Source organism: Puntigrus tetrazona, chromosome 23 (assembly GCF_018831695.1).
Source record: "Puntigrus tetrazona isolate hp1 chromosome 23, ASM1883169v1, whole genome shotgun sequence".
NCBI lineage: Eukaryota > Metazoa > Chordata > Actinopteri > Cypriniformes > Cyprinidae > Puntigrus > Puntigrus tetrazona.
The window spans coordinates 7,332,526-7,342,915 of record NC_056721.1 but is presented as its reverse complement, the minus strand read 5'-3'; the positions used below and the strand labels follow the sequence as shown (position 1 = coordinate 7,342,915).

The window sequence follows — 10,390 nt, the reverse complement described above, 5'->3', positions numbered from 1 at the left end:
CGCATTTAAGTTGAGCAGAAGTTACGAGCCGCATTAGAGAGGATACATAAAAGGAAAGGATGATTGTCAAATAATGGGCTGCGTAATATTTCTACAACGCAAGGCCCAGTCAGCCTTATTCTGTGACTGAAGTAACAACCATTTCGTAACCCTCTAAAAGTGCTCTACTGTTAAATACGCGCTTTGTTTTATTATTTCCATCGACACGTCGTGCGCTACGTTTGCGCGATCACGGGAGGATCAACTTGAAAAGTTCCGCTTGGAAATGACAATTACTGAGGAAGTCCTTCGTCAATCGACTGAGTAGAACTGTCTAAATCAGCGCATGCGCAATTCGTCCCCAGCCTGCCTCCGTAAGGGTGTCGATTCTCAAGCTGGAACATTGGAGGAAAAAAGATACTGTATTTTACCCACAAAACAGCCCAAAAACAAACGGATGTGCATCAGAAAACGAAACGGCTACCGCCCTCCAGATCATTTTAATGCCAAGATTGTAAGTATGGTCATCCTTCGCGTTTTTTTAACAGCATAAACGTTGAGTTTGCCAGTGGATGGTGGGTTCTTTCCCGTTTTTTTCCCCCCCGAAGAAAGGGTCGTCCTCCGCGGATCCCAGTCTTCTGTGTGTGCATGTGTTTTTCCCGCAGTCTAACGGGCAGGAACTTACTTCTGTGGCTCGGCGAGAACGACGCTTTCCTAGAAACGGAGAGATTGAATGTCTTCGAGACCGACCACGGCGCTTGTTCGCAGTCGAGGAGGGAATGCCGCTTATCTTCGCCTCTCTGTTAGAGCTCGTTTCGCTTCGTCGGGATGGGATAGGTGTGTGTGCGGAGAGCTAAACTGAGTTGTCATCTGCCGTGAGGTGTATTTTGCGAGCCCCGTGCAGCGGTCGTGCTCCGGGAGTGATGTGTTTTCAGTGTACAGTTATTACAGGAAGACCGGTGTGTGTGTGTGTGTCACGGGCAACACGGGCTTGATTTTTCATCTCAAATAAAACAGTTGCATAGCCCACTCAGTCGATGTTTTAATCGCTGCCTGTTAAGCAGCACGGGCTCGTTAGGGTGGTTTGGGGCATCTCGGTGCGACGGTAAGTGAAAGCTAACGCACGGATTATAGCGTTGTACTAGGAGTATATTTTCAAACCAAACATCTAGGAAGTGGGGGAGGATAAAGCCCAGGTTATGATCCGCGCGTGCGTTTCTGTGCGCTAACCGCGTGTTTTAGGCAAGCGCTCGGAACAAACCCGCGAACGCCTTTTCGCGTGCGCATTCGCGCGTCGTTCTCGTCTCCGAAGACGTTCTCCCGTCCCTTTAGCTGGCTGTGTAGTAAAGCGCGTCCGCGAGGCGCGCGCGGGACCTTCGGGTGAATGAATTGCGCGTGCGCGCGTGCTCGCCGCCGCGGTCGTCGCGTGGCGGCGCTTTGAACGCGTCCGCGCGTGTCGCTGCGGAACCAGAGGGGAGACACACAAGCGCGCGTGCGGGTCTGACGTCAGAGCGAGAATTCCCGAGGTTAGGAGACGTTCGTGTCCGGTTTGTCTCCGAAGAGCAAGTCACGCCTGGGTGTTTTTGTGTGTGTGTGTGTGTGTGTGTTCGTAGGCATGTCTGTTATCGGACTGAATTATGCGTATCACACTGGACGCGTGTAGCCTCCTCAGTTTGTGGTGACAACGAGCGGGTTTATATTTAGCCCGAAGAATGACATGTTTCGAAACACCGAGTAAGCTTCCACGTGGGCACGCCAGTCAAGCTCGGCCGCTTTGATGTACCAGGAATCAGATTTAGCGAGCTTAGGCCGCTTCGTTTGTTGTACCACGAAGGACATTGTCTTTCTCGTAGTGCTGCGTTTGAAATTAATTATACCGCATCGTTATCTCTGAAAATGTGAGCAGAGATAGCGTGCCCCGTGTCCGGCACCTAAGCTTTTCTGAGAAAAACCCGGCCTGTCCACGAATAAAGCCTCGAAAAGTGGCTGAACTAAATTTAAGTCAGCGACCGAGACTTAGAGAATTTTAGTACTGCTTGAAGAAATTATTTCTTGAGCTGGATCGTTCCATGGACTTTATTTATTTATTAATTTATTTCTTCTTTAAATGTATTCTCATAATTTTTTTTAGTTATTGTTTCATCGGTAGAGTTTAGTTAAGCCACGGTCACGAACCTCGCCAGACAGTTTTGGAGTTTGAGGACATTTTCGTTGCAGGATATTCGATTGGACAAAAATCTGCATAGTGTAGGATGAGTCCTCATCACCCCAACACACACATGGCCAAAAGAGAAACGTTTTAAAGGCACAATATGTCAGCTTGTCATCATAAAATATCCCAAAAAACGACTTGCACATTGTGATAGATTTCATGCAGTTTTGTGCATAACATATCCCAAAAGTAGGATCTTTAAATCCAGAGAAATTCCTGGAACTTTGTATGGCTTGTCCTGGTCGTTGTTGCTTAACATTGACGTAAAATCTGCACTATCCTCAGTTTCCTCAGACAGACACACATGCTGCTGTACGTTTCATTTAAGGCTGTCGCCAATAAAGTGGAAATGCAATGAAATGAAGTGTTGACTGCACCATTAAATGTAGATCTGCTCAGTGTTCTGCCATGATTCTTTTAACGTGGTTTCACAGGCTTGCGCATTATAGCCAATCACACGCGAGCGTGTTGAACCGATGAATGCAATGGCCAATCAGAGGCGTTGAATTCAGCTTTCGCGTAACGTAAGAGACTGATTCATCAAACCTTGTATAGACGGCATTACTGATTAAAATGGAAGTTTTAATGGGAGCTTTATTTAACAATTTTCCAATAAAAAAAAGACTGACTCGTCTGCCCACATCTCAACAACCGGTAATCTTTTACACTTAGATTTATTTTAAAATAGAATAGAAAATGTCTGCCGCTGCTTGAGTTGACTCATTACTTGAATATGCTCCTGAGAGTTAATAGTTTTTCATGAATCAGACAACTTGACATTATTTCACGGTTCATTGTATTTTATTTAATCAAGTTCAATTCAGGCTGTAGTGCTAGAAAAAAAAAAAGCTAGAAACACTGTGCTGGTTAATCATTTTTTTATCAACCTTTAAAAATGTCAACCTTTATTGAGCCACCAAACTTAAATTTTGATCAAATGGGATTGTTGCACTTTTCTCATTTTCCATCGAGTGCGGTGCTTGCAGCTCGTTTTATTTACAAGGATGTGTAATGAAGACAGGAAATCCAGCTCTCTGGTGTTTTCTCTTTCTATTTACTCACTCAAGTCCGTATTAAGGACTTTAATATTGAGTTTATGCCCGATAACAGATGTCCAATATGCGTCGTTTTAGTCTAATTTTACATGCGCTGACCTCTAAAGACATACCTTTTAGTGATCTAAATGTGTGCATTGTTTTTTCGTATTTTTGCTAAAATAAATACGAGTTCCAGTAAGACATATGCAGAGATAGATATCTTTTACCACATCCTACTGCAAGAAAAAAAACGACAACAAAAAAAAAACGCATTCTGTCTGCTGTATAGGCATTATTCAACAGCAGTTCCTGAATGAACAAAACCAGAGAAAATAGAAAAGCAATGTGACCAGTCACTGGAGCAGAATCCTGAATAAATGATTCCCTTATTCAGGGCCTTCAGGGTTGTGCAGGGTTCATAAGGGGCCAGTCGTCCTCTCTGAAGCCCTAATTCAATCAGAACAGCGCTTAGCAAAAACAGCTCCTTTTAAAACAAAAGTGAGTCGCTACTGCGAGTCGCAACCGTGCCATTTTGACATTATACAAAAGAAGCTGCAGCTATTTACAGTAGCTTTTGTAAGTTGCCGTTGCTAATCGTTTATTGCTTGATCAGAGACTTTATTTTGTTAGTTAGCTAGTCTTTTTTGACCTAACAAACTGAGATTAATTTGAATGCACAATGAAAAAAAGTTGAGTTATCTTTTTTTTTAGTTCTTCATTTGTTTATACCTGAAAGCTGTATGTTGATTTTGTATTTAAGTGCGATACAATTTGTAGCTGAGAACACTAATAAGATGAAAAAGATAGTCGACACATGTTTTTGTTTTCTGGCTAAATGTAAAAAACTAATCGATAGAGCAACCGGTGTTGACTATTCATCAATAAATGTCTCTTCTGATGTGTTCTAGTTTAAAGTTAAACACTTTTTTTTTCTATTTTTGTATTCTGTAGAAAGGCTGTTTAGATGTAGGCTGTTTAAATGTTAACTACTTATAGCGAAAATAAAATTATTGGTATTTTTGACAAGCTTTGTGCGTAAAACTGCGATTGTTGATCATAAAAGATAAAAAAGGGAAGGACTGGGTTGTTAAACTGTCTGAATATTGTTAAAGGGACAATTGTTTTTCGTGATGAAATATGGTGCCGGTATCGTTTCCTTGCTGAACCAAGCACTTTTAAAGTAAAACTTTGTAGAGAAGCCCAGAAGAACATCAACGAACTTTTAAATAGAAAAAAGTTGAAGAAAATCGGGAGTTGAATTAGAACCCATCCCTGATAAAGACAGGCATCCCGCGCGTTTTATTGATGGTTTTCACGAATGAGGTAATGAGTAAAAAATGAATATGGGCCAAAATACGATCACGTTTGATTGAATGCGAGGCTTTTGCAACAAACGCATCTGATTATATTTGTGTAATCAATTGCACAGCGTTAAATAAGATTTGTTTTAGAGTTGTTTATATCGTTGCTGTCCATAACCCTGCAGAACAGAACTCAGTTTTGGGTCACGACCCTTTAGTTTACAACCTAAGAATTCGAGTGTACACATAAACAACTTGTGTGAACAAGGGCTTATTGCGCCATTGTTGTTTTGTGGGTTGATGGGAAAGGCTGGAGTGCAAGTCCCCAACAGATTAGTGTGGTGTCGCTGCAAGAAAAACGGATTTTAAGAAGAAACCATGAGTCACTTGTGTCATTCTGGAGCCATTGTTCTCTCTCTCGCTCTCTTTCATCACTCTTTCCTCATCTTATCTTCTCTTTCTTTCACAATCCTCATTTCTCCTCTCTGGCTTTCACTTTCCTCTCCTATTTCTATTTATCTCTTAAAATCTTTTATATTTAAATGTATGTATATATTTTATTTTGCTTTCTACATTCCAATACATCATGTTTTTTCTTTACTTTATTTACTCACCCATGCCGTCTAAAGCAGTAAGACTTCATACCGGTCACTATGTTCCATAAACAGGCTTCTTCCAAGCTTTAAAAAAAGTGACATGAAGTGGTGCATCATTTTTATTCTTTTTTCATTTTTTATAATATTCCAAGCCTTCTGAAGTCATGATTCCTTTGCATGAGAAATAGATTGAAATTTAAGTCATTGCTAACTAAAAATCTCACTGTTCTTTTCTTTAAATCATTCGTTCAATTCAGTGAATCTTTAAAAAATTCAGTAAAAAATTAATTGATGATTTAGACAGATTGTGTTTTAGTATTCAGCTGACTAGGTTATTCAGTTGCAGCGATTCTCAAATGGCTGATGGGAAGATCATTTTAATTCTCAAGTAATGATTTGGTCTGTTTCTCTTACAATTCTATTGCATATCTCCATATGATGAGTGGAGTCCCATGAACCCTTTTTTTGATTTTAAAGAACAGTTCAAAAAAACAATAAACAATCTGTCATTAATTACTCACATCATGTTGGTCCAAACACACGAGTCCTGCAATCATCTTCAGAACACAAATTAAGATATTTTTTGATTGAATCCAAATTGTTGAAAAATGTTTGAGTGAATTATCGCTTTAAATGTTTATTGTGCATTTATTTTTGAAACTTGAAAACTTTATTCTCCATTCTATATGTAAATTCATGGAGAAGAGCAACCGGTACGCTCTTCAAAATATCTTCTTTTTTTATGTTCAAGAGAGGAAAGAAAGTCACACAGGTTTGGAACAACATAAATGATGAGAGACTATTCATTTTGGGCCTAAAATAAAATAAAAAATCAAGTTTCCAAATGCAATCTCGTAATATATCCGTCACTGAAACATCACATTGTGTCTGTGGAGAGGCTGGCCGACAAACACCACTCTCCTACTTTGAGCGCTCATGTTTTTCGCCTTCCGTCTCTGCTTTTTCTTACGCATGTCCTCGTTAATGTCCGCTTTTCTTCCCCAGTCTTCTGTTGACCGTTTCCTCTTTTCATGTGCAGCTCCCCTTCCTCCTCTCTCCTTCACAGTGTCAAAAGGGAAGTAGGAGATTTTGGCCATAGCAGACTCAGCAGTGCCTTTAGTTCCCTACGTAGTCACAAACCCCTCAACAGAAGATCTAGCAGAGCTTAGTTGACAATCCAGAGATATTTATCTACCCCACCAAACCTGCAGCCATGTAAGTATCCGTCTGATCTGATAGTTTACTGTTTGAACGAGAGTATTGAGGGAAGGAAGTTTATATTAGCAGTAGTTGTCGTAGAAGAGCAATTGCATGCATTAATACTGATATGGATGTTAATTAAATATGATACATATTAATAAAAGTACAATGTTCAGGCATATTTAAGACCATATGCCAGTTGTTCATTGGGTCATGGACTGATTGACCTTTTAGCTCACATCTGTGTGTATCTGAGGGTGGCACAGGATCGTGGCAGCTGGCTGAACATCTGGGGCTGATTTTATCATGATTTGTGGGCGATCTTTGGCAGATCTTTATTTCAAATATTAGACAAGTTTAGACAAGCGATGCATGGTGATTTGGTAATGCTCGATTGGTTAAGTTCTTAAAATAAATTAGACGTCCATGGCTTGGATGTTTAGCGGGGTCTATTTGATTTCATGTTATTTCTACAATATTTTCTGTACAGTATGGATCAGGATTAGGTGCAATGGTTGATCCGATGTGAACGGGAACAAGGCTAATGCGTACTTTGATGTAAATAGATCAGCCAACAAAACATACAAAATGTGTTTTAGCAGAGTATAGAAAGTCCAGAAAACATTGGTAGTGAAATTCAGATGTGACCTATGACATACTGTACTTAATTTCCATTGTCCTGGCAATGGCAGTGGTCCAGGGAATTACAAAAAAAAGAAAAAGTGCAATTGCCAGGGTTGGAAACGTAATGGAAATTAATAGGATCGTTAAAAAGTCATTGGAAAAAGTGTGTGTGTGTGTATCCATCTTTGTGAGTGCAGTCTCTATAATATGCTTTTGACATTCCTCATCTAGTCATCATAAACATGAAGGTAACTGAAAAATCATGGAAGTTCACTGGCCAGAGAAGTCCTTATTATGGGTCAAATTAAGCTATGGGAAGCTGACATGATGAAATGAGCTTTCATCAGCAAGTGCTTTTGTCTTTTCACAGTGAATATGAGAAAGCTGTATGATGTGACACAATCGCAACAAATCAGAACATAACTTTATTACATTTAATAATTTTATCTTTAGTGAGCATAAGAGCTTTTAATAGCATCTTATTAACCATAACTTCTATAACCTTACCAACGTTTTGAGTAGTATAAATGTGGAGGAGGGGTTTGGACCAATGAGAGGCAGGTCTAACCTTGTTGTATCATTGCTTCATATTTGGTTAGGACACAGTGTGAAATAATTTTGTAAGTTCGAGTGTTTTGCAAGGTGATTTTTCCAGGATTTGTGCACTTATATTCTGTCCAGGTTGTTTGCTTGCCTTGAATTTTTATTTTGTTGAAAATGTTTTTTTTTTTGTTTTTTTAATCTCCACCTTAACGATTATTAAAAACCCTAACGTTTCACGTTCTGCTACCATATGCTAATTTCGGTAGATGATTACACTTAACATGCTTGTATGAATTAGCCTAATTCATAAAACACAAAGTCATAGATTTAACTGTGAGCATTTGCTTGATGTGACTAATATAAAATCTGTTTCTCTTTTTCTCCCTCACCGTTCTCTCTCCCTATTTGTGTGTCTGTGTGCGTCTTACTGTTGCCCTGTTTGTGTGTTCCTGTGCTTTCCGGCCTGTGCTGTATGTGTTTGTGTGTGAAGGAGAGGTCCGCGGCCTGCGGGGGGATGACATGCATGTGTCCAGGCATTTAACATCATTGAGGATTTTAAGACTAGTAGGCTGCCCTCCGCCAAGCCATGATGGACATTCTGGTAACTGGCCTTTTTCTTTCATTGCTGTTTGTGTTTGCAGTGTTTTTGTGGTGGTTCACTGGATTGAAGAGTGTTTTGATGTGCTTCGTCCATTTCGGTTATAATGTGACGTCCTGATAAGATAGTGACGAAAACTGTTTGACGTATTCAAGTCCTCGTAGAGTTGCATTTTTTAAAAATGAGGTCACAGTGATGCCACAGAACAACTGTTTGTGTTCCCCAGAGAAACTTTCTGTGAACGGTTCTGAAAAGAACCGTATTTATCAGTTCGAAGAACACTGCAATAATCAAAAGAACATTTTTCCACTATAAAGAATGTTTTGTGAAATGGAAATGTTCCGTGGAAACGTAGATACCAATAAAGAACCCATTCTTTCACAGTGGAATTGGACATTTGAATTCCTGTATGAACTTCCTTCTGTGAAACTTGGAATATACTTTGAGAAAATACAATGGAAGTCAGTGGTGACTAAAATTCAGTTACCAAACGTTTTTAAAATATGAAAAGCTCATTTGCAAAAACATTTAAAAAAAATTTTGACATTACGTTTTTTTATTGCGTATTCCAAATAATATAAATCATACCACAAATAGGTTGATTTGATTAAGTAATTATAAAACAAAATTAAAGTTTAATTATTATAATGTTTTTTCCATATAAAAATCTGATTTCTAGCAAAAACAGATATCTCCACATTTCATGTTTTAGAGTAAAAAAACACTTGTTTTAATCTTTGTAATCTCTTCAAATGGCAATGTAGATGACTGACAAACGTTGTTGTGATCATAGACTATATGGATGTGATTACACGCAATACACAGAGCTTTTCCCTCACCATTGTAAGGCTCTTTTTTTTTTCAAGGATCTGTGAAATCATTTCAGCTTTTATTTCCCTTTTACACCCTGAAGAAAATATCACTGGCTCAATTATCCATCCTCGATCAACTCGATCGACTTCAGTGTTGGGGGTAACAGATTACAAGTAATTATTTTTTATGCAACTCGCATTCCTCATTATTGTGTATGCATTACTTTTAAAATGAACTTTGAAAGTAGCCTTGTCACCTAACCTGAATACAGCGCGCTGATTGGCTCAAATGCACTTTACGGCTTCTGTTCCAAAACACCTAGGGCACTTGTCGGCTTCTGCAGTAAAACGTAAATTCGCAGTGTCTTTGAAGTGGACAATACCAGCTTTTTTGACAAAACTGGTTTTGGGTTCAGATCATACTATGTGTGGAGAATAACGTACAGCAATTAGCTCCTTTTTTTACAGTGGTGTTTATCGTTTTTTGCAGAGGAAAGAAAGGCATACAAGGTAACAACAACCTGAGGGAGGCTAAAAGGTTTTTGTGTGAACTATTTAAATGTTTTGGATTTTTTGATAAAGCTACCAATAGGATTGAAGCACTTCCAGCTCAGTCCATTCCAGAGGTTTTCCCTTCAAAATCATGGCAGAAAATGTGAAACTCCGTCTGGTCCTGCTCATATATCAGCAATCCTCTTGACGTTTAACGTTATTTGCGTTTTCTTTTCTTCATTGACAAGGCTGTTTGTGTTTCATTTACTTGAGTATTCTGGTAATTGCTGAATTCATCTCTCACCTATATTCTCCTCTCCACACATCCCATCTAGTATCCACTGCTATGTTATCCTCTGCTTATTAATCTTCTTTTTTCCTTTTTGACTCCTTTCCTTTCCAATTCCATACACACAAACACACACCAATTTATCAGAACCTCCCATAAACGTATTTCAAGCGAGCCTACATTAGGCTATTTACAACTACTTTTGCTACATCCCTGTAGACATGTTTTTGTGTTTTTAATTAAAGCTCTAGAAAGCAATCATAGCATTTTAAATGTTTCGCTAAATTCCTGTCATTTAAAAAAATGCGCTACTCCTCAAAATCACACACATGCCTTCTTTGCTAGTCTCGTTCTGTCAGTGCTCCCTGAACAGCTGAGATGGATGGAAAACAAGAGATCCAGAGATCTTCATCAAGAGTTGAAGACTGCTAGAAAGCTGAGACAGCACAAAGGACAGAAAGGAGAAGTCAGCAGGGGGAGGGAGTGATAAGTCACATGATTCATGGCCAGTCTGCCATGGCATCTGGATAAAGTTAGAGGAAAGCAAGATTTAGATCTAAAAACAGACAAGCAGACAGACATTCATTCTATTTGTGTGTGTGTGTGTGTGTGTGTGAGGGAGTTTTCCTCTTGTCTTTAACAGCACAGAGCAGCTTACTCATATCTCCAGAAGTTTATTTAGTTGAACATCCTTCTGCAGAGCTCCT

The 10,390-nt window shown here is 39.2% G+C and overlaps 1 protein-coding gene across 5 annotated transcripts in view; it reads left to right on the top strand.

Annotated features, from left to right (window-relative positions):
• Positions 1-216: 216 nt before the first annotated feature.
• The window catches only part of rgs19 (regulator of G protein signaling 19), a 32,130-nt gene continuing 21,956 nt past the window's right edge, over positions 217-10,390 (top strand). The window contains exons 1-3 of one of the 5 annotated variants that reach the window (XM_043225084.1): positions 385-493; positions 6,192-6,340; positions 7,983-8,093. In XM_043225084.1, coding sequence (XP_043081019.1) covers positions 8,079-8,093 — 15 coding nt within the window. In that variant the 5' untranslated portion in view covers positions 385-493; positions 6,192-6,340; positions 7,983-8,078. Of the gene's footprint in view, positions 494-1,378; positions 1,506-6,191; positions 6,341-7,982; positions 8,094-10,390 lie in introns of those variants that run through there. The other 4 variants (XM_043225085.1, XM_043225086.1, XM_043225082.1 and 1 more) reach the window with 4 other exon arrangements.